Genomic DNA, 25,585 nt, shown 5'->3' with positions numbered 1-25,585 from the left:
GGGCATACAAATGGCAACAGACCAATAAAAATAAAATTGGTAACAAAAATGCAACCAAAACACATGAATTCAAGAATGACTATAATTCAGACACACCCTCCAATGATTCCTCGTCTTCGGCTTCCTCTCGTATGGAGGGACCAATGACAAAAAGAAAGGGTCCTTTTGCGAAAACACAAGACATAGACCATGAAACCCAACAGGTTACAAAAAAACGTACAACTGAAGTTCAACAAGGCCCACATCTATCTAAAAATGAGGGGCCGTCAAGAAATCTAAGAGATAGGAAAGATAACCTGAAAACTATTCCATCTGAGAAAAATAGAAATACCAAAAGCCCTAAGGAATTAGGGGCGGTTCCAAAAACACAAAAACAATTAGATGATTTTTTAGACAAAATAGTTCCAACCCAAACTCCAGTCCTAACCCAGTCTTAGAAGTAGAAACATGTACTAATATAGGTGAAGGTGGTTTAAACATCATAAATCTATCGTCACATACACTCACGGCTATTGAAAGCCAGGTGCTTTCACTTGGGCTGTCATTTTGCCCTAATAAATCATTAGATGACTTTGAAGTCATCAAAGACATTAACTTATTTGCACGTAAGGTACTCTTTAAATGCTTCTATAGCAAACAACCAAAACCAGAGGTTATTTCATCTAATCTTACAGCAGCTGATTTTAGGGCCCTGCGTGACCTTAATCAGCTGCTGCAGGAAAATGAATCAGTGCTGGAAGATTGGGAAGAGGAAATTGATAGTGAAGATAGTTCAGACGAAGATCTTGAGCAGAGTTCCCCACCTGTGATAAAAAAAGTATACAAGAAAAAATCCAATAAATTTCCCCCATTGAGTTCCAATCCAGCCCTAGCATTGTTCGTCAGGTTGACAACTAAAGTAATCAAAAAAATGAAAAAGGATAAGGGTAAGCAAAAAATCTTAATTTAGAACAGAAACATGCGCTAAAATCACTCCAGGACAATGTAGAAATTACAATAAAACAATAAGACAAAGGGGGTAACATCGTTTTAATGGATAACTCCATGTATGAAGCCATGTGCCTTAAAATCCTTAACGATCGGAAATGCTACTGTAGAATTTCGGCGTACTGTGTAGACAAATATAATCAAAAATTCTATGACCTGGTGGATGGAGCCTACAGAGATGGTGCCATTACTGTAGAGATGTGGGATTTTATACGTACTAAATATCCAAGAATACCTACCATGTATGCACTACCAAAAATACATAAAAATATTCAGAATCCCCCGGGCAGACCAATTATCTCTGATAATGGCTGTATCTCGGAGGCTGCAAGCCAGGTCATAGATGATCATCTGAGCCCACACGTTTTGGAATTAGCATCATACACTAAAGATACTATCCATTTATTGCAAATCCTGGAGGATTTGATAATCCCGGATACAGCAATATTGGTAACCATAGACGTTGAATCTCTCTACAATAGCATTCCCCACGATTTAGGAATAAAGGCAATACAACGAGTTTTACAACAAAGGTCAACTACCGAATGGAAATTTAATGAGTTTATTTTATTAATGCTTGACTTCATACTTAGACATAATGTTTTTTTATTTAAAGGATCCCACTACCTCCAGGTACAAGGGGTGGCCATGGGTACATGTTGCGCATCCTCTTATGCCAACTTGTACCTGGGGGAGTGGGAAAAAACCTTCTTGTCTGATGAGGCATGGGCCACATACACTAAGTACATCGTACTGTGGCAACGTTATATTGACGATGTATTTATGGTTTGGAATGGCCCGGAGGAAATATTAAAAACTTGTCTTGAAGTGATGAATCAAAATAATCTGAATCTTTTTTTCACTATGTCCTATAATCGGACCCAAATTGATTTCTTAGACATTACCATCATGAAAGATGCAGTGGGGCAACTCACTACAAAATTATTCAGGAAGGAAACTTCCGGCAACACGCTTTTGCATGCCGGCAGTTTCCATCCGGAATCTTTTAAAAAATTCATTCCATATAGTCAAATGTTGCGAATTAAACGCAACTGTACAACCAATGAAGCCTTTCAAAAAGAGGCGGATGAATTGAGCAAAAGATTATTGCTACGGGGATATACAAAAACCTGCCTGAAAAAGGCCTTCAACCGTGTTCAAAATCAAGATAGACAAACTTTGCTATTTGGTAAAAGTAAACCTAAGAAGAACGAGAATACAACTAGATTAATATTACGGTTTTCAAACGAGCATGACAAAATAAAAAATGTTCTTACAAAATATTGGTCAATATTAACAGAGGATCCAATATTATCGACGGTTGTTACCCCAAAACCTCAAATCACCTTTCGTAAGGCCGGCTCTCTTGGGGATTCATTGATACAAAGCGAATATAAGGGTAACCAACGCCTAGATCCGTGCAAAACTTGGGGAACATACCCATGTGGGTCTTGTTCCTGCTGTGAATACATAAAACAACGGACTACTTTCAAGTTACCTAACGGTGAGAGTTTTCGACTAAAACACTTCGCTAATTGCAAAACTAAAGGCGTTGTTTACCTGTTTCAATGTGAGTGCGGGGCTTTCTACATTGGAAAGACCAAACAAGAATTAGGCCAACGTATTAGTAAACACTTGTCTGCCATGAGGATCTGCAACCTCTATCTCCCTTTGGGGAGACATATTGCGGACGCTCATGCATATAGGATGCCGGTTGTAAACTTTACTGTGATAGACCGGGTACATATACCTATCAGAGGGGGGGATTGGAACAAGACACTCTTGCAACGTGAAATGCGTTGGATCAAATTCTTGGAAGTTACAATTTATCCAGGGCTTAATGAAACAGAGAGCTTCAGGCCATTCCTGGAGGGCTATGTTTCAGGTAAAACTGAATGATTAGCTGGTTGGTGGACAATTGGGCTCCTTACCCAGATGTGATTCTGTTTCTCTGTTTTTTTTTCTTTCTTATCAACAATATAAAAATAAAATACATTTGTATCTTTATACACAATTTTCTTTATGTGAACAATTCTTGATGTCTTTAACATGTTTTTAAGTGATTTATAATAGGTTTGGTGGGATCTGTGGTCACCGCGTTCCCGGCACAGGTAAGCCCATCGGGGTGGTTTTGTTGGGAGGGCGCTGTGGTTGGGGTTATTTTTACCCCTTTCTTCGCTCCCCTTTTCTTTGCCACTAATTTGGGCATTGGTTTTCGTTCCCGATAGCCACTGTGTGTGGCATCTGGAGGTTTATCCAGTTTATTCCTGTGTCGGTGGTTTTAGTTCTTGCCTTAGTGACACACTGCAGGTGACAAATCTAATTGGTGTATCTGTATTAGTTATGGTCACTTTTGTGGATTAATTTCCACATGCCCATTAATTTGAGTCTATTAGGATGAGCCCCCTTTCAAATGGATTGCAATAGATTTAGCGATTCATTTTGTAGTGTTTATTTCCTCCCATGTATTCTTATAATAACTTGCAGTCATTGCTTACAGTCATTGCCCAGTAAGATGTTTTCTCCAGGAAGTACAAAAGTTTTTTTTTGTGTGTCACTTCCGGTTCCGGGAAATGACGTCATTTCCGGTTCCGGACGGAAGTGACGTCACTTCCGGTTCCGGCGGAAGTGGCCATACCGGAAGTGATGTAAATGGCGGCAAAAACGCTGCGATTTTGACCAATAAGAATCTATATACCTGGAGCAATCACCTGGGTGATCCCCAATGAAAAAAAGTTATTGTTGAAAAGAGGAGGAGCTCTTCGGAGAACCTCCAATCAGAATGAAGTGGTTAGAGAGATGGGAGGAGCCTCTGTGTTGATTGGAGGAAGTTTTTTGGCGCCAATCCACTCAATAAGGGCTATTTAAGGCAGACGCCAGAAGCTCTAAGTAGGTGGGAATTTCTCCTATGTCCTTTGGATGCCCTAGATTCGGTGATATTCGTATAAAACTAGGAAACGATTGAACCTTGTTATGGCGGTAAGCTACACTTTGGGAATCTCTGTCCTATGTTAGATGTAAGGCTAGGGAGTAGACTAAAATGTTTCTTGGTTCTTTTTGTTGTAGTTCTTTTAGACAAGATTGAGGTTTATACAACATAACATCTTCCTATTTCATGGGCCATTGGACATTTGTGCAAAGGAATCTTTTATTCCCATCCTTTGTTGAGTTCATTTGGACTCCAGGGCTTTGAATGCGGTGACCTTGCAAACAGATCCATACTATCCTTACCATCTCCACGTTTGTGGCTCAATCCCCTCCTCTCTTGGCCTGTCTTTCCGTTTCTGGAACGGTCGCCTAAAGAGGAGATAGTGCCTACTTTTGGTACAGAAATAGCATGTGAGTATTCAAGTATTGGGTTTCAATGTATCATGTCATCTGTATATATGTAATTTCTGTAATATTCATTGCTTGTTGTGTGCTTGCAGACAGTGGCTTCCCTGAAGAAGAAATTGTTAATGCACATTTTTCGAAACGCGTAGGAAAAGAGCTGCCTGTTTTGCTGGATAGAGTCTACGCATGTAGTAACATTCTATGCCATACACATATGTTAGCACAACACTGTTATTTTATGGATCATTGTGGTTTTGTAATATCTTTTGATAGTTGTAATAAAGATTTATATATTTTTTCATATAGATTTTAGTATTTTTTTCTATATTGCCTTAAAAATCTCAATAAATTTGAGGTGTTATCCAATTATATCTGGAGATCTGTACCACTGCAATGGCCCAAAGAGCTAGTACATCCTATAATGTTTGAAAACTAGAATATTCTTCTTTTTTGCTGCTCAGCAATACACATTTAAATAAATCTGCAAGGTTCAATGCTGAGTATCAGTATGGTTCCTTGGGTTTTACAAGGATAGATCCAAGGGCTATAGCCACATTATACAAGCCCACATCCTTATTTATCACACAACTTTGCACCTGTAGACTTTTATGAGGTTGTGTAGTAAATACAGATCTGGTCTGGTACACTAAAGCTGCATATTACCTTTACTCTTGCCCTTAGTTTCAATAATGAAACAGAACCATTTAGACATCCCTTAGCTAATTTCACAACTTCACAGCTCTGTTACATCGACCAAGAAAATTGAAATGTGCTTTAAATGATTGTATAACATAGCTCTAAAGTTATTTCTAAAAACTGCTATATTAAAAGGAAAATCATTTTTTTATATGGTTTGAATGCCCTTACAGTCAAATGTCCATGGACAGATTTGCATGTTTAAAGTGTATGTAAACCCTAACAATGAACTTCTCCTATTTGCTCCCTTTGGTCTTTTTATATATCATTTTTTTATGTCTTGATAAGTGCAAAACAACCTATTGATCTTGTCAGAAAATCAGAGCTGTGCAGTGACCTGCAGACTTTCTGTCTTCCATGTTCTGTGTACAGGGGGTCACCGAGTTGCGAACGGGTTAGGGACTGCCTGTTTGTTTCTAAGTCAGATTTGTTCGTAATTCAGACGCACATGCGCAGAACAGGGTTTTCCAATGTTTTACACTGTTTTCCGCTGTTTTCCCATGTGCCCGCCAGCGCCACCTGCCATTCATAAGTAGGAGTTGTTCGCAAGTCAGTGGTTCGTAACTCGGAGACCCACTGTACTGTGGAAGACCAGATATAGTGAATGCAGGGTCCTGGGTTTAGTAACACTTTAACTGCATTATTATTATTATTATATTTGACTGCAATGTTAACCAAAAAATAAAGTGATCAAATATTTAAAGGTTTTTATTTTATCAGAAGATATAATTTAGACTGGAGTTGTGCAATTTACCATGTGCACTCTTGCATTATCCCTTATACTGTCACTACAAAAATTTGTTTGTAAATTTGCAATATCAGCACTGGCCCGACACAGCGTTATTAGAACTAGGCCAAGACACCCTGGATCCATTCCTATTGAGCCACGAATGGGTGTCAATCTTTTAGTTTTGCAGTTCTATGTAATAGGACCATGGTATGCTGTTTGAGATAATAAAAGTTGCCTGAATGATGTTTGTCTGATTATCATTCGTAAGTAGCAAACAGATCCATAGTGTGAGCAGAGGCTCATTTGACATCTTTATGTTATTTAATTTCAGTGTAAAGGTTATGTAGTTTAAAGCTGATGATATTTTAAAAGTATAGAAGTACAGATTCGATTCATAGTGGAATATTTCTTTGTGCTTTACGTTTGACTGTATTACAGGAATAGCATAATGCAAAAGGTTGGGCAAGGCTTCTGAAAAAACAAATTTATGTAGTAATGCAAATTCAAGCATTTTCATTGATTTATTTTTCCTGCAGAAATACGATTAATGAATGGAGCAAGCCGCTGCCAGGGAAGAGTTGAAGTTCTATACAATGGAACCTGGGGAACAGTGTGTGATGACGATTGGGACATTGTAGATGCAAATGTGGTTTGTCGACAGCTGGGTTGTGGCCATGCTATATCTGAACCCAACCGGCTCCTTTTTGGTCAAGGCACAGGACCAATTTACCTAGATAATGTGGACTGCAAAGGAAGAGAAACAGAACTAAGCCAGTGCAGAAGCCTTGGATGGGGAGTTCATAACTGTTATCACTATGAGGATGTCGCTGTCACCTGTAATGGTAAAAAGGTTTGGTTCCAGTCTGTCATAGAAATGATTGGATAAAAGGTTATATGTTTTATTATGATATTTATATATGATAAGACATGAATAATATCAATGTGTACCAGTTGTGTTCGGGGAACAGCATATATTGGGACTGATTTTGTTCCCCATAGTAATAGGTGATTACCTACATTTTGTCATTGCCAGTTTAGGAATAAAAAAAGTTCAAAATGGCATTCTGTTGTTGAACAGTATATTTAATATACAAAAGGCAGTTTGAGCCAAGTTTAATTAAAATACATTTAATAACATTTTATACCAGATGCCTCTGTAACTTTTACAATACAATAATGATGTTTACAATATAATTGTATTGATAGACCACTTGAGCCCTGGCCACTCTTTTATAATGGGACTGTATTTACATATTTAAGTCCTAATGCCAAGTTAAGTTGCCTGTTGTCAGTGGGGTTGTGCACTAGTACTGCTGGTGATTGGAGTGATTGGAGATTAGAGAACATCCCCCCTCTTCGATCTGCACCAGAACTCCCAAACGTGTAAAAAGTTTGGAGCCGAGATGAAAACTTGAAATATCAAAAGTCCCCATTTTAAAGGCTTATATGCAAATTATTGGCCATAAAAAGGGTATGGGGGACCAGGTACTGCTCTGGGGGACATGTATCTATACAAATATTGTTTTTTTTTTTTTAATTGTTTTTACAGGAGCAGTGATTTTAATGATGCTTAACCACTTTCAGACCGGACCATTTTGCTGGTCAATGACCAGAGGTCTTTTTACAATTTGGCACTGCGCTGCTTTAACTGGTAATTGCGCGGTCATGCAATGTTGTACCCAAACAAAATTTGCGTCCTTTTTTTCCCACAAATAGAGCTTTCTTTTAAAGGTATTTGACTGACTCTGCGATTTTTATTTTTTGCGATATAAACGTAAAAAGACCGCAAATTTTGAAAAAAAATGATATTTTCTACTTTTTGTTATTAGAAAAATCCAATAAACTCAATTTTAGTCATACATTTAGGCCAAAATGTATTCAGCCACATGTCTTTGGTAAAAAAAAGTCAATAACTGTATATTTATTGGTTTGCGCAAAAGTTGTCACATCTACAAACTAAGGTACGTTTTCTGGAATTTACGCAGCTTTTAGTTTATGACTGCCTATCTCATTTCTTGAGGTGCTAAAATGGCAGGGCAGTACTAAACCTCCCCAAATGACCCCATTTTGGAAAGTAGACACCCTAAGGAAATTGATAAGAGGCATGTTGAGCCCATTGAATATTTTATTTTTTTGCCTCAAGCGATTGAATAATGACAAAAAAAAATATTTTTATTTTTTTACACAAAGTTGTCACTAAATGATATATTGCTCACACATGCCATGGTTATATGTGGAATTGTACCCCAAAATACATTCTGCTGCTTCTCCTGAGTACGGGGATACCACATGTGGTCGACTTTTTGGATGCCTAGCCACGTACGGGGCCCCGAAAACCAAGCACCGCCTTCAGGATTTCTAAGAGCATACATTTGTAATTTCACTCCTCACTACCTATCACAGTTTTGAAGGCCATAAAATGCCAAGATGGCACAAAACACCCACAAATGACCCCATTTTAGAAAGTAGACACCCCAAGCTATTTGCTGAGAGGCATGTTGAGTCCATGGAATATTTTATATTTTGCCACAAGTTGCGGGAAAATTACAAACTTTTATTTATTTATTTATTTTTTCACAAAGTTGTCACTAAATGATATATTGCTCACACATGCTATGGGCATATGTGAAATGACACCCCAAAATAAATTTTGCTGCTTCTCCTGAGTACGGGGATACCACATATGTGGGACTTTTTGGGAGCCTAGCCACGTACGGGGCCCCGAAAACCAAGCACCGCCTTCAGGCTTTCTAAGGGCGTAAATTTTTTACTTCACTCCTCACTACCTATTACAGTTTTGAAGGCCATAAAATGCCAAGATGGCACAAAACACCCACAAATGACCCCATTTTAGAAAGTAGACACCCCAAGCTATTTGCTGAGAGGCATGTTAAGTCCATGGAATATTTTATATTTTGCCACAAGTTGCGGGAAAATTACAAACTTTTATTTATTTATTTATTTTTTTCACAAAGTTGTCACTAAATGATATATTGCTCACACATGCTATGGGCATATGTGAAATGACACCCCAAAATTAATTCTGCTGCTTCTCCTGAGTACGGGGATACCACATATGTGGGACTTTTTGGGAGCCTAGCCGCGTACGGGGCCCCGAAAACCAAGCACCGCCTTCAGGCTTTCTAAGGGCGTACATTTTTGACTTCACTTCTCACTACCTATTACAGTTTTGAAGGCCATAAAATGCCAAGATGGCACAAAACCCCCACAAATGACCCCATTTTAGAAAGTAGACACCCCAAGCTATTTGCTGAGAGGCATGTTGAGTCCATGGAATGATTTATATTTTGCCACAAGTTGCGGGAATATTACAAACTTTTTTTTTTTTTCACAAAGTTGTCACTAAATGATATATTGCTCACACATGCCATGGGCATATGTGAAATGACACCCCAAAATTAATTCTGCTGCTTCTCCTGAGTACGGGGATACCACATATGTGGGACTTTTTGGGAGCCTAGCCGCGTACGGGGCCCCGAAAACCAAGCACCGCCTTCAGGCTTTCTAAGGGCGTACATTTTTGACTTCACTTCTCACTACCTATTACAGTTTTGAAGGCCATAAAATGCCAAGATGGCACAAAACCCCCACAAATGACCCCATTTTAGAAAGTAGACACCCCAAGCTATTTGCTGAGAGGCATGTTGAGTCCATGGAATGATTTATATTTTGCCACAAGTTGCGGGAATATTACAAACTTTTTTTTTTTTTCACAAAGTTGTCACTAAATGATATATTGCTCACACATGCCATGGGCATATGTGAAATGACACCCCAAAATAAATTCTGCTACTTCTCCTGAGTACGGGGATACCACATGTGTGGGATTTTTTGGGAGCCTAGCCGCGTACGGGGCCCCGAAAACCAAGCACTGCCTTCAGGATTTCTAAGGGTGTAAATTTTTAATTTTACTCCTCACTACCTATCGCAGTTTTGAAGGCCATAAAATGCTAAGATGGCACAAACCCCCCCCCCCCAAATGACCCCATTTTGGAAAGTAGACACCCCTAAATTTAGGGGTACACTAGTGAGACTCACAGGTAAAAAAGCACCTAGGCTGTCAGCGACTGTATCAAAGTGTGAACCCAGCCTTAGTGACACTGGCGACGGGGGGTGATCACGGGGTTAAACCTTTATTGGGGGGGTTAGGGGGGTACCCTAGAACTAAAGGGGGCTAACCCTAACTGCCCTAACAGTTATTACAGTCACAAATGAGACCAATTCAAAAAAAAAAATACAATTGGTGTCACTGTGACTGGGGGTGCAGGGGTGATTGGGGGGTGATCGGGGGGTGAAGGGGGGGGTGAGAGTGTGCCTGGCATGTTCTACTGTATTGTGTAGTGTTGGTGCAACTCACCGATCCTCTCTCCTCGGTGCCGGAATGAAAAATACCGACACGGAGGAGAGATTACATCACTTCCTCTGCCTGTGTTTACATTACAGGAGAGGAAGTGATGTCACGCTGCACTTCCATTCGTCAGAAGCGATCGCGAGGGGGTGGCCATGAACGAATGGCCGCCCCCTCATCCCGGATCGCTCCTGAACGGATTCCGACCGCCGCTGGCACCGGGGGGGGGGCCCGATCGGGCCCCCAACCCGCGGGAAGGCAGGGACGTACAGGTCCGCCCATATGCCTGCCCGTGCCATTCTGTCGACGTACATCGTCGTGCGGCGGTCGGCAACTGGTTAAAGTGAAACCATAATAAATAAAAAAATCCATTAAATATAGTGCCTGGGGGTCCCCTTAGTCTGCCTGTAAAGTAGCGCACCTGTACCATGTATAGAACCTGCTGCAGCAAAACTGACATTTTTTAAGGAAAAAAAAATTACATTTAAATTGCCGGAAATACAATACCATTGTCGGATATACACAAATGTAAAAAACAACAATGTGGGGGTCCCCCCAATCCATACCAGGCCCTTTGGGTCTGGAAGTTTTTTAAGGGGAACCCCATGACAAAATAAAAAAAATCTAAATCCATATCAGACCCTTTTCCGAGCATGCAGCTTGACAGGTCAGGAAATTGGGGAGAATGAGCGAGCGCACCCTTTCATAAACCATACCAGGCCACATGCCCTCAACCTAGGGGGTGCGTTGGGGCAGGGGGCCTCTTCACGACAACCCTGAGCTGTGGTTGTGGGGGTCTGTGGGCAGGGGGCTTATCAGAATCTTGAAGACCCCTTTAACAAGGGAGGCCCAAGATCCAACCCCCTATGTCAATGAGTATGCGGTACATAGTACCCCTACCCATTCACCAAAAAAGTGTAAAAATAAATAAAAACACAATTCCTATATTAAAAATAAAAAAATTATTTCCCCCAATGTAGATCCATCAACAATCATGACACCCGCCGCCACTGCTTGACACAGAAAAAAAATGCTCCGCCCTCATGACTACCTGCACTGCTGTTTGACAGTTCTTATATAGGTAAGGGGTGAAGCCACCTGGCGATGTCACCTTGTGGCAAAGCCTCCATGTGATGTCACTGAGCGGTTCATGCTGGGTCGATGATGTCACAAGGGGGAGCTGCCACCAGGTGAAATCGCCAGGTGGCCCGCCCCTTACCTATATAAGAACTGTTAAACGGCAGAGCAAGTAGTTGGCAGTTAGCTTTGTCAAAAACTGTGTGTGTTTTTATTTCTTGTTGACACTTTTTTGGTGAATGAGTAGGGGTACAAATTGCTCCTACTGATTCACATGAGTGAAGTGGGATCTGGGGGCCCTTTATTAAAGGGGGCTTCCAGATTCTGATAAGCCTCCAGCCTGCAGACCCCCACAACCACAGCCCAGGGTTGTGGGGAATAGGCATCAGCATGGGGACAAGATGCTTTGGGATAGGGAGCCACCTGCCCTAAAGCAGCCCCATGTTGAAGGCATGTGGCCTGGTATGGCTCAGGAGGGGGGACGCTTGCTAGGCTGCATTCTTGGATAATGGCCCCCAAAGGGCCTGGTATGGATGACGGGACCCCACACTTTTTTAAAAACATTTTTATATTGCGCTCAATGTTTTTTTTAAAAATGCTGTCAGCAGGGAAGCCCTTTGACAGCTGGTGACTCATCTGTTGTTAAGTACGCCGCAGCCGTCTTCCCCGCCCGCTCCTTAACAACCAGCTCTTCACAAAGCTTTGCCCATTCAGGGCTTAGAATGCACTGTGCAGCCCCAAACGGGGTGAAGAGGCGATGTCCAGGCCATACATTTACTTGGCCCCAACAGCTCACCCAACTCTACTGGTGATTAGTGAGACCTAGGGTTTAGCGATTCTCTCACTATGGTGGCTTCTAATCCTGTTATAAACCACTCCATAAAAGTGTTCAACATGCAAACACAATTTTTCACACTGAAAATCCTGTGAAATATTCTCTGGATTTACTGGGAGCCCCAGCAGCCATCTTAGAACAGGCCACAACTGAGCCATACCCTCTACCCCCCGACCCCCCCCCAAAGCAGTAGATCTCTGCAGTGATGTTCTAGTGGTTACTGAAACTAGAGCTACTGAATAATATAGTAAGTGATTTATTGCTGCATAGAGGAGGTGGCTGAATCCGGCCCCCTTGGCCTGATCAGCTAACACATGAACAGTAAAATGGTTTAAAAGTATACATACAACAAATAAAATAGTTTTTTTTAGAAAAGATTTCCTCTCCCTATTAATTGTCAGGTCACAGTAAACACAATGGGTACTCTGTAACTTGGAGGAACCCTTGAAATAACTTTAAGGTTTCAGGAAACCTCTGCTTATATTTAGTATTTAGCTTACGTTGCATTAATGTGAACAGTAAGCAGCAATATATAAGAATAAATATAAGAATTAGGAATACGGCATGCTCTATACAACAAAATTATTTTTAGTAATAATAAAATGTTTTAATTAATAATAATGGACAAAAAAATAAGGTCTTGTTCACAGTGCAATTTTTTTTCCTGCATTTGCCACCACACTGCATCAGGCATGGCAATGGAAATCACATTATTATCTATGGTGTCCTTTCACATCAATGCAACATGGTGCAGTACCAGTACGTTTTTTGAAAAGGTGCGAATGCTCTGTAGGTCCAGCATAGTACATTTTTTGCCCCACAGAATTCTATGTGAGTGCATAAAACGTACATGCATTTTTAGGCATGTTTTTGGGAGGGTTTTGTGTATAACAACCTGTCTCCTTTTATAAAAAAACAAAACAAAAAAAACATGAAGCATGAAAATGCATCAAGAACATTTAAACAAAAACACACTACAAAGATGCACTGAAAAACATCTGGTTATGCAGCAGCACTAGTGTGAACCTAGACTAGGGGTCTCAAACTGGTGGTACTCCAGCTGTTGTGAAACTACGAGTCCCATGAGGCATTGCAAGCATGACAGTTACAAGCATGACTCTCACAGGTATAGGCATGATAGGACTTGTAGTTTCGCAACAGCAGGAGGGCCGCCAGTTTGAGACCCCTGACCTAGACTTAATGCACACAATAGTCAATAGTAAAAATGCCTCGCTTACAGATAATTAAAAAGATAATTAGTGTCAGCGGTTATTTATGTGAGAGTCAGAAATTTCACAAAAAAACCCTAACAACCTAGCGAAACCCTAGATTCCCATGAAACCCTGGCTGTATAATATCTGCGCTTATTGCATAGTTACTTAGTTACATAGTTGGTAAGGCTGAAAAAAGACAATAATCCATTCAATTCAACCTGTGTAGGTGCATGTATCAGTGTCTATAAGGATTTCCCATATCCCTGTATGTTGTGTCTTTTAGGATGTATATCTAAGAGTCTTTTAAAGATATCCATACTCCCCGCATCCACCACGAATTGCGGTAGAGAGTTCCACATCCTTATTGCCCTAACATTGAAGAACCCCCATGCAGTTTAAGGTTAAACCTATTCTCCTCCATTCTCATTGTGTGGCCCCATGTCCCTTTACACTCCCTATAACTGAATAGTTTATTTCCTATGCTGGGATCCCCATTGAGATATTTGTAGATCACTATCATGTCCCCTCTCAAGCGTCTTTTCTCCAGCGAGAATACATATATTGTTTGAAGCCGTTCCTCATAATTGAGGTCCTCCATTCCCCTTATTGGTTTTGTTGTTCTTCTTTGGACTCTCTCCAGTTCCAGCACATCTGAACTGGTGACCAAAACTAGACTGAAAACTCAAGATGAGGTCTGACCAGAGCTTTATAAAGTAGCAGAATTAGTTTTGTCCCTGGAGTATGTCCCCTATTTTATGCATGCTAATATTCTGCCTGCTTTGGTAGTTGCAGCTTGGCACTGCATGCTGTTGCTCAATTTGTCATCTATGCAAGTTTATTACTCTGCTTATCTTTGTGTCATCCGTAAAAACTGAGATTGAACTAGTTATCCAATACTCTATATCATTTATTAATATGTTGAATAGAATTGGTCCCAAGACAGAACCTTGGGGTACTTCACTCACCACTCCAGACCAGTCTTAGTACATGTTATTTATCACAACCCTTTGGACCCATCTCTGTAACCATTTTTTTACTCAAGCACAAACCCTGTGGTCCAAGCCTGCAGTCTCATCTTATAAATTAAGCGTTTATGGGAGATTGTATGAAATGCTTTTGCAAAGTCCAGATACACCACATCCTCAGGCCTCCCTCTATCTAGATGGCTGCTTACTTCCTCATAGAATGTTAGCAGATTGGTCTGGCAGGAACATCCTCTCATAAACCCATGCTGATTACCACTAATGATATTCTTCTCAGTAAAGCTTTGGATATAATCCCTTATTACCCCCTCCAATAATTTACCCACTATTAATGTTAGGCTGACTGGCCTATGGCCTTAAGCACTCAAACAAGCATGTGAAATGCCATTTAGCATTTTTGTGTTTGCAAGCCTGTGGAATGGACGCTCTTCTACTAATTCTTGTCTAAACAAACACGACTGGATCTTATTTTACTATTGCACTAACAATTAATGCAAATAGTTATTTATTACCCAGTGTACAATATGACATGAAAAGAAAAAATTGGTTTTCTAGATGAGTTATATTATTTCACTGCATTATGCAAAAAAATCATACTTATTAAGCATCTTTTCAGTCAGAAGATTTTGATTATACCTTGCAATTAATATCTGGTACTGCACTAAAAGTATATATAAGCTGAGCTGGGAAAAATTAAAATTTTTTTTTTCAAAATGTCCCTTTTGTCCCCTAAAACCTTTGGAATGAGGATAAATATATCCAGATTTTCTACTGCATTACATGTCTCAAATATGAAATATAACATGAAAAAGCAGACCCTGGCTTTTCAATCTGCTTACAGAGTAAAAGAAAAAAAAATGTATTACAACAATAAAAATGGGAACCAGCAGTCTAATATTTTAAATGGGAATCTCCCTTCTTAAGTTAGGGCGGGTAGCCTCACAAATATACTCTATAAAAGACAAAAGAAGACTACGTGATGGTCACCACTTATGAGTATTCCCAGATAATAGAAAAATGTATTGATACCACTTGTTCGGTATAATAAACATCTCACATTCTGTAGAAAAATAGCACACTTTACCTACCAGTAAACACAAGACAATGTTGTCCACAAAATCCATGTCATCAAATAGTCTGGAACCCACATTAGGATAGTGCAAGGGATCAGCTCTAACACAGTTTTCACATTAGTATCTACCCCGATACTGTAAAGCAGTACAAGGACAAGTTAGAAAAATGAACTATACCTACAGCAATACAGCCTAGCTACTGTAGGCCAGTGGGCTAACAAGTCCAGCGTTGGTGTCTTTGGATTACTTGTAGGAACACTCACAGCTGGGAGTATTTGTGTCAGGTCACCTGAGACCAGGTGACAGATGCACTCCATAGGAGTCAGAAGTGCACCGCTAGGTAGTGGACCTTAGGACTGACTGCTGCGGATTGTACCCAGGGAGATTCAGGACACAGGTCTACAGGATCACTAACACAGATCCCAATGGAACTAGAGCATAGATTGCCAAGGGCGCGGAGTCTAAGAGCCAGCGGGTGTTCGCCAGAGCCTCCAGTGGTGAGGATGGACTTCGCTGCAGTCTGGCTCCAGGTCGCGACCCCTAGGGTCTCACAGCTCACGCTCACAGTAGACTACAGGAGAAGGAAGCAGCAGGCTGGAACGACAAGGATAGTAAGGGGATATGGCAGAGGTCAGGGCAACTAGCAGACAGGAACAACAGAGTACACGCCAAAGGTTCAGGGTCACAGGCAGACAGGGATGGTCAGAGACATGCAAAAGGTCAAGGTCGCAAGCAGACAGGAATCGTAGAGAACACGCCAAGATCGGTAACAGAGTCAACGTAGAGCACACGGCAAGCAGGAAACAGGAAGCCAAACACACAATGATACACAATGGTTGATCAGCACTGCTGGCTTGCAGTGCACAGGTTAATATAGGGTTCCCTGATAGGGCCTGAGGTGGAGCCATGCTTAGAGGAGAGGTTATAAAAACCACCAGGTGGAAGTGGCTGGCCTCTTAGTCTGAACACATGATGAGAGGTAATCAAATAGAGGAAGATTACTGCATAACCATGACAATTTGTAATCCCAAGGTATATGGGCACAGCACAATCTGCTTTTGGCAAATGTCCTTTTTTTGGTGGAAGAATAATAACAGACAAATTAACTCTGTAAGGTGTTCAAAATAGGCCTCTCATTATCCTTGTATTGGGATACATCCTCCCTGATGCAGTGCAGTCTGTCCCTGCAACAGCCGCTCCATAACTCAGGATGGATGGTAATCGGATCTGGACCTACAGCTCCAGAGTATTAAAAGGCAAAATGTCACCAGGCTTTGGGCCTACCTCTCAAGTTTGCATCTGTTGGTCCTGTCCGTCGTCTGCTCTTTTCTCCAAGTACAGTAATTCAGTCTCAGCAGCACATGGTTCTACACAGCAGCATTGGATCAGTAGCACAGCTTAGAGTCATGTTCGGCAATGCAGTCTATGGTGGGCACAACAGCTATTAGCATGCTTTTGAAGAAACACAATACATTATATGGCCGTGGGGCTCTTTGGCGCACTCACCCTAGACACAGCACAGAGGCCATGTGGCTCTCAGAAGCAAAGTCTATTACATTTAACTAGCAGCACGGGATACTCTACACCAGCCTTTCTCAACCTTTTCAACACAGAGGAACCCTGGAAATATTTGTCCAGTCTTGGGGAACCCCTGCTAAAAATGAAAAAACTACAACTCATCATACATTAGTGTGATGGTCAATGAGAAGAATGCTTCTTACACTTGTGGTTATTGGAAAGAATTACCCCCTTACAGATAACTAAAAAGATCACTGGTGTCCTTGAGAAGTTACCTGAGAGGCAGAAATTGACCATTGCTCAGGGAACCCCTAGCAACAGAGGAACCCAAGGGTTCCACGGAACCCTGGTTGAGAAACCCTGCTCTACACAGTCTAGCTATGCAGCTGTAAAGCGTGTTTCTAGCCTCCTGGCACACTCAGTTCTAGCAGCAAAAGGGGGCACTACCCCAACTTTTCTTGGGATACACCCTACTCTACCCTGTGTCACGATGTTCTCCCCCTACAGCTTAGTCCAGGCTGCAGGGAAGGGGGCAACAGTCTGCAGGTGGAGGTGATGCCCTGCCAAGGAGCTTAAATATGCAGCCAGTGGGAACTACACATATGAAAAAACATTTGCCACCCTGACTAGGGATGAGCCACCCAATTTACACAAGCCAGAGTTTCTAGTTGTGTAGGCTATCTCTCTTGAGGAAGCTGCTTGAGGAAAATGAGTGATCTATTTTAATGCTATTTACATCATGTGCTACCATATGTGATTTGTAGGTCCTTTTCTATCAGCTCTAGCATTTTCTCAAATTCAGGAAAGACACCTAATGCTGTCTGCTACAGCCAGTCAGCAGGGATATAGGGCATGGACACAAAAACTGCAGCTGACATTCTGCATCAGCTTCTTAGACTTAGACTATTGACCAAATTGCCTATGTATATTGTGACAGTATGCGTGGTGAGGTAATGGATAATCGGTATATTTCACCTCGCATTCGGTCTGTTGTAAAAGACTGAACCGGAATCCGGCCTGGGTTTTTCCAGCCTCTGTGGCAGGCTTGGTTCCGGTCCGGATATTGTGGTCCACTTGAATCCACACTCAGTTGGACTTTAAATGAGCAGGAAGAGAACACAGGATAGCTCTGGCCTGAGACTCAGAAGGGAATCTGAGAGAGAGCTCTGTTTGGACTTAAAAAATAGGCTTGCTTTAACACATTTTTGTGGGTGTAGGGGACCAGCTCCACACTGTATAGAGACGAAGTCTGCTGTATAGTTTAGCCCCGGATAGCAAGGATTTGCTTTACTATTTTTTGTTTGTTTTAATTATTGTGGAAACCTCTGCTAAATAAAGCTGGGCAACCCACCAGATTTTAAAGAAATTTCCTACACGCTGACCTTATTTTGCAGAAAAAGGTGATCCCCATGAGCTAATCTCCCACACGTGGTGGACTCAGCGGGCGATTTCTAAAGATGGAGGAAATGTTAAAGGCCCTGCTACAGGCCAATGCAGCTCAGCGGGAAACCAACCACCAAGTCACAGAGGGCGCTGCAGCACAACAGGTGGTCCAGCAGGAGATGAACTACCAAGTCGCAGAGGCCACTGCAGGACGACAGGCGGCCTAGCAGGAAATGAAGCAAAATTGGTATGTGCCTCGTACCACCTACAGAATATGACACCTGCTGATGATGTTGAGGCATACCTTGTGACTTTTGAGAGAGTTGCAGTCTGTGAAGGATAGCCAAAAGAACAGTGGTTGGATCTGTTGGCCCCATTTCTGACAGGAGAACCTCAAAAGGCCTATTTTGATCTGGAACCGGATAAGGCACAGGAATATGAGACTCTGAAGGCAGAGATACTTGCACGCTTGGGTGTCACCATGGCAGTACAGGCCCAGCGCGTGCATCAGTGGACCTACTCCAGCAGCAAGCCACCTCATTCTTAAATGTTCGACCTGGTCCACCTTACCAGGAAGTGGTTGCAGCCAGAGACCTTGACAGGCCCTCAGATCGTGGAGCTTGTGGTAATTGACTGCTACCTGCTTGTACTCCCTGCTGCTCTGAGGAAGTCGGTTGGACAGGGGGACCCCAAACTGCAACCCAATTGGTGGACCTAGGGGAGAGGTACATTGCTACTGAGGACTTGGCGAACCCATCTATGCCCTACTTCGGTGTGTCTAGGGGTGCAAGATCGCCCATCGGTTCCAGTAAGACTGTTCCGGGGTTCAAGAGCATGGGGAAGTTGGATAAGACTGTTGTTACAGCTAATGAGACTGTGGGTCCTAGACCTGGAGACTGGCCAAAGAAGCCAGGAAGGTCTTTGGGATCGTTAAGAGGACTGGGGGTACAGCACATACAATGTTTTTGTTGCCATGCATTAGGGAATATTGCTGCAAACTGTCCTATAAGTGATCAACCTATGCAATGCGATTATTATTAAATTAAAAGACGCATATCTCTGTTTGCACAGGTCGCATGTACTGCATCATGTCAGAATTGCACTGAAAAACAAATGTGTGTTATTTCAGTGGATGGAAAGCCACTCACAGCCCTACTAGACTCTGGTATTGTGGTGACCCTAGTCAGAAATTATTGTGTAAACCCCACAAAACTACACCCCAGTATTATCAGGGTCATTTGCATCTCGAGACTACCAAACAGTGGTGGTCGAGGTTGATACTCCGTGGGGCAGTGTAACACATTTAGTGGGGGTGGTACCTTCACTGCTTCATAAAGCTTTAGTGTGGAGAGATTTTCCCCATTTTTGGAGTTTATGGGAGAGCAAGGGGAGGCTGGTTGATAGAGCTCCCCCTGCTAAGAAAACACAGGAACTCTCACCAGACCCTTTTTGCCAAAGGGAAGGGGACGCTGTTGGGGGGGATCGAGGAAGCCATAGATCCTCTTCCTTTCCCTATCATGGCTGGGGAGCTGGAGGACTTGTAAGCTAGCTCCCAGCCCAAGGGTAATGAACAGGAGAACATCTCTGACCCTGACAAGGAGAGTAGCCAGAATGTGGTACCCAACTTAGAGGTCAGGCAAGAGGATTTCTGTACTGAGCAACTGTGAGATGTCACCCTCATGAGAGTGTCAGGAACCATGAAACAGACAGAGACAGAAGTACAATCAAATCACACTTGTTTATTAATAAAAATAAAAAGGTAAATAGGAAAAAGCGTAGTCAAGCAAGCCAGAGTCCAGTAGCCAGATCGGGTAGTCAGCCAGTCCAAAGTTCATAAACCAGATTGGGTAATCAGCCAGTCCAGACGTCAGGGATCCAAGATGAGCAACTGCAAGCAGGATGGAAGCCAGGAGGGATGTAGCAAGCCAGTCTTGAAACAGCAGGAGATGGTTCCTAGTGATGTGACCAAACGGGAAGGCAATGGAGAAATGAGCTAGAAGACTTTAAATAGGCAGGCCAGACGAGCATCATTGGAAACAGCTGGTAACAGTGGAGAGAGAAGAGAGCTGGCAATTAGCCGACAGCTGAGCGGCAAGCCCAGAGGAGGAAGGGCTAAGCCAGCCCTGACAGAGAGCCAGAGAAAATGTTAAGATGGTGAATGGGGAACCAGTGGATGCTAACTGGGGGGTGTCTTTCCCCTACAGACCCTTAAAAACAATTTACTGTATCAGGTGATAAAACGCAGAGAGGACTAAGTAGAACAGCTACTAGTTCCAAAATGCTTTCTGTAGGGTGGTGCTAGACCTGGTTCATGGTCATGTAATGGGGGGGCATCTCAGTATCGAAAAGATCAGGGAGAGAATCACCCATAGATTTTTATGGCTTGGGTTATATGCAGATATCAGGGGGCACTGTAAATCGTGCCCCGAGTGCCAAATGGCTGCACCGTCGCCTCATTTATGCAGTCCCCTTGTCTCTCTACCAATAATCGAGGTCCTTTTTTGAGAGGATTGGCATGGAACTGGTGGGGCCGGTAGTGAAGTCTGTCACCAGCATATTTTGGTAATCCTTTACTATGCAACGCGCTATGCTGAGGCAATACCCTTGCGTAACACCTCTGCTAAGTCTATCACCGAAGAGTTAGTCCAGGTGTTTAAATGTGGGAATCCCATAAGAGATCTTAACTGATCAGGGCACCCCATTTATGTCCAGGGATACCAACGAACTGTGTAAGTTATATAAAATCTCCCATCTCCATACCTCTGTCTACCACCCCCAAACAGATGGTCCATATAGGAGCATCATAGAGCATGTCTCCTTGATGCAGGATAAAATCGCAGCTGTCCTGCCCCTGGTACAAGAACATATGGAGCGAGCCCAGGAGGCCCAGAGGAGGGTCTATGATCAGGGTGCCAAGGTCCGTACTTTCAGCCCCGGGAACAGAGTGTTGGTACTGGTTCCCATGGTGGAAAGTAAGTTCCTAGCCAAGTGGCAGGGTGCCTTTGAGGTTTTTGAGGTTTTCAAAGGGGTTGGGGTGGTAAACTACAAAGTCTACTAGTCAGGGAAAAGGAAACAACAACAAATTTATCATGTGGATCTCTTAAAGCCCTGGAAGGAGAGAGAGACTTTACTGGCCACATCCCCGCCTCCAACAGACCGGGTACTGGTGACACCTGGCATCCCCATAATTTATTCCCTGTCCGTGGCACAACAAAGTGACGTTAGGGCGTTTGTGTACAAAAATAGACTTTTTCTCCCCCTTACCCGCACTGACCAAGGTGATCCAGCATGATATAGTGACAGAACCTGGGGTTCGTGTAAATGTAAAGCCATATAGAATCCCAGAGGCCGTGCAAGAGGCAGTCGTGAAGGAAATCAAAAATATGTTAGAGTTGGATGTGATAGAGTCCCACAGTGATTGGGCGAGCTCCATAGTGCTGGTCCCAAAACCTGATGGCATGATCAGGTTTTGTAACGACTTTAGGAAACTCAACAGTGTGTCCAAGTTCGATGCATACCCAATGCCTTGGGTCGACGAACTCGTGGACAGGTTGGGTCAGGCCCGCTACAAACCCTAAACCTAACGAAAGGCTATTGGCAAGTACGTCTAACTGAATCAGCCAAGGAGAAGACTGCCTTTCCCACTCCTGAGGGCTCGTTTCAGTACAAGCGGATGCCTTTTGGTCTGCATGGGGCCACTGCATCTTTCCAGTGAATGATGGATAAAACTTTGAGACCACATCGCCCATACGCAGCTGCTTATTTGGACAATGTGGTCATCCACAGCCCAGATTTGGAATTGCACCTGCTCCGAGTATAAGCAGTGGTAGATTCCCTTAGGGAACCAGGTCTCATGGCAAACCCATAAAAAAATTGCTATAGGCCTGGAGGAGGCCAAATGCCTTGCGTACATAATGGTCAGGGACTGGTCAAGCCTCAGACCAATAAGATTGAGGCAATTCAAAAATGGCCCCAACCAGTAAACAAGAAACAAATTTGGGCCTTCCTGGGCATTACGGGGGATTTCATAAATTAAAGCAGGCCCTTTGTGCTAGTGACCCAGAACTTCACAAAGTAGTTTATGGTAGACGGATGTCTCTGAGGTGGGCCTAGGGGCTGTACTTTCCCAGGACAGAGATGGTGAGGAGCACCTGGTTGTATACCTAAGCTGGAAACTGAACAAACATGAAAAAACTATGCCATTTTCAAAAAGGAGTGTCTCGCTATTAAATGGGCCTTAGACCCCCAGAACTATTACTTGTTGGGGAGGTCATTTAAGCTGGTCACTGACCATGCTCCCCTAAAGTGGATGTGTGTTTTTCGTGACAAGATGATTCCTGGCTTTACAGTCTTTTAAATTTACAGTACAGCATAAGCCGGGCAAGTTCCAAAATGATGCCCTCTCCCGCATGCACTGCATGCTTGGGACAATTGCTTAGCCGCAGGGGCTTGAGCAGAGGGGACGGACATGTCACAGTATGCGAGGTGAGGTAATGGATAATTGGTATATTTCACCTTGCATGCGTTGTGTTGTAAGAGACTGAATTGGAATCTGGACGGGTTTTTCCAGCCTCTGTGGAAGGCTTGGTTCCGGTCCGGATGTTGTGGTCCACTTAAGTCCACGCTCAGGTGGACTTTAAATGAGCAGGAAGAGAGCACAGGATAGGTCTGGCCTGAGACTCAGAAGGGAATCTGAGAGAGAGAGAGAGAGAGAGAGAGAGAGAGAGAGAGGGAGAGGGAGAGGGAGAGGGAGAGGGAGAGGGAGAGGGAGAGGGAGAGAGAGAGAGAGAGAGAGAGAGAGAGAGAGAGAGAGAGAGAGAGAGAGAGAGCTCTGTTTGGACTTAAAAAGAAGGTTTGCTTTTCCACATGTTTTGTGGGTGTCAGGGATCAGCTTCACACCGTATAGAGAGGAAGTCTGCTGTATAGTTTAGTACTGGACGGCAAGAATTTGCTTTACTATTTTTTGTTTATTTCCATTATTGTGCAAACCTCTGCTAAATAAACCTGCAACCCACCAGATTTTAAAGAAATTGCCTGCACGCTGACCTTATTTTCCAGAAAAGGTGATCCCCACAAGCTTATCTCCCACAATATATAGACTGCTTACACAGGTGAATCATAGGCTGCAGCTGCATTTACTTTTTTATTTGAAGGACAATTAAACCTTCAGGTTAAATCAGTTAAATACTTTCAAGGCCAATCAAAAGAAAAGGTATTTAGTCTCTTTCAGTTCAAATTCCTTAGAAAGCTGCCACAGCCTGAGTGGAGGCCTGACCCCTGCCAGAAGCTGCAGAATGGTATTCTTGCACTCTGTGTGGAATCAGTGGTTTGTCTGCAGAAGTTTGGCACTTCCTCTACTCTGGTTGACCTCATGTGCTGCTGTCAACGAAGCTCATGCTCCTTATTGGTTTGAGAGATTTGTACTAATGGGCATGTAGAACCTATACCTAGAAGAATAAGGATTTTCTACTCAGGTTGTGACTGCTTTAAAAGGAAAATGAACAGTTAGACATTTTTTTAATGCACCCAAGGGCGGACTGACCAATCGGCAACGAGCACTGCCTGAGGGCCCCCGGCCACTAGGGGGCCCCATCAGGGTTGCCAGCCTCAGTAAAACCAGGGACAGTATGTAAAAATCTGTGGGTTTTTTTTACACCTGTCTCTGAAATGTCCCTTACCGACATCCTTTTGGTCTAAAAAACCTGAGATTATAGCTGCCCCACCTCTCCAGTACCTTCTAAGCCAATAGAAACATGTCTGTGTATACTGTGCCATTGTATACTATGTGTGTATATACTGTGTGGCTCCATAATCTCTGATTGCCTGGAGGCCCCATAATCTCCTATTGCCCGGGGGCCCCATAAGTTGTCATTCCGCCCCTGAATGCACCTGAAATGCATTTAGTTGATTTTAGCACCTCAGCACAACCCAGTAAAAATGAAAGTGAAAGGCAAAGGGCTGATTTACAAAAACTGGAAAGCAGGGACAAACTGGGAATAAAATCCAGCCCTGGAAATAATTTCATACCAGCCCCATAGCATTATTATACAAACCCAACAGCATAACATCACAGAGGCTGTGCGGACATGGTACAGGAGATGTCATAGGCTGTGCGGACATGGTACAGGAGATGTCATAGGCTGTGCCGACATGGTACAGGAGATGTGAGAGGCTGTGCGGACATGGTACAGGAGATGTCAGAGACTGTGCGGACATGGTACAGGAGATGTGAGAGGCTGTGCAGACATGGTACAGGAGGTGGTCATAGGCTGTGCGTACATGGTACAGGATGTGTTATAGGCTGTGCAGACATGGTATAGGAGGTGGTCATAGGCTGTGCAGACACGCTACAGGAGGTGGTCATAGGCTGTGTGGACATGGTATAGGAGGTGGTCATAGGCTATGTGGACATGGTATAGGAGGTGGTCATAGGCTGTTCAGATATGGTACAGGAGAGTAACAGGAGGTGGTCATAGGCTGTGCAGACATGGTACAGGAGAGTAACAGGAGGTGGTCATAGGCTGTGCAGACATGGTACAGGAGAGTAACAGGCGGTGGTCATAGGCTGTGCAGACATGGTACAGGAGAGTAACAGGAGGTGGTCATAGGCTGTGCAGACATGGTACAGGAGAGTAACAGGAGGTGGTCATAGGCTGTGCAGACATGGTACATGAGAGTAACATGAGGGGTCTGGTCTTACCCAGGCCGTGATGTGGAGAGGTGCGCACCACCACTGAGACGAGTGCCTTACATTTAAAAAAATGCAGCCTCACCAGTGTCCATCAATGTAGCCTCACCAGTGTCCAGGGCCGTTTTTAAGGCAGGGCAAAAGGGGCAGCTGCCCTGGGCCCTGTCATTGTTGTGGGGCCCAAAACAGCTGCCTCATACTTGCCAACTATCCAGGTTTAAATTCCCTTGTCCCTTGAAGTTTTAGTCCTGTGCTGTCTCCCAATATCTCAGTGTAAAGTGCTGGTACTAATGTTGCCCAGCTCTGCCTTATTGTTGTGTGCAGATGACTCACCTGCTGACCCTGTGTTTACATGTAAATTACCGGCATTCATATGTAAATAGTGGCGACAATACTAAGTAAATAGCTGTGGCCGATGCCATTGATATGTAAATAAAGGCGGAATTCATATGTATATCAGGCTCCCCTGCTGTGAGGAGATGATGTGCTGTAACCTCTAGCAACTAATCAGTGAGTCGTAATGTGTGCTGTAACCTCTAGCAACCAGTCAGTAAGCAGTAATGATATGCTGTAACTGCTGGCAACCAATCACAATTGCTGCCTGATCTGATACAGTAAACTGATTTTAAGTCTAGCTGCTATTTATTGTATTTCTCAGAGCAGGTGGAGAGTGAAATTGCATTGATGGGCAACATTTTT

The 25,585-nt window shown here is 43.1% G+C and overlaps 1 protein-coding gene across 1 annotated transcript in view; it reads left to right on the top strand.

Moving 5' to 3' along the window:
* LOC143958910 (scavenger receptor cysteine-rich domain-containing group B protein-like) overlaps positions 1–25,585 on the top strand; it is a 107,044-nt gene that overhangs the window by 36,416 nt on the left and 45,043 nt on the right. The window contains exon 3 of the mRNA XM_077467893.1: positions 6,283–6,588. Coding sequence (XP_077324019.1) covers positions 6,283–6,588 — 306 coding nt within the window. The remainder of the gene's footprint in view (positions 1–6,282; positions 6,589–25,585) is intronic.

The sequence above is a fragment of the Lithobates pipiens genome, unplaced genomic scaffold, assembly GCF_037356315.1.
Source record: "Lithobates pipiens isolate NorthernLeopardFrog02 unplaced genomic scaffold, aLitPip1_a1.2 Scaffold_64, whole genome shotgun sequence".
In the NCBI taxonomy this organism is placed as follows: Eukaryota; Metazoa; Chordata; class Amphibia; order Anura; family Ranidae; genus Lithobates; species Lithobates pipiens.
The sequence above is the reverse complement of the archived record's forward strand: the minus strand, read 5'-3'. Positions and strand labels throughout refer to the sequence as shown.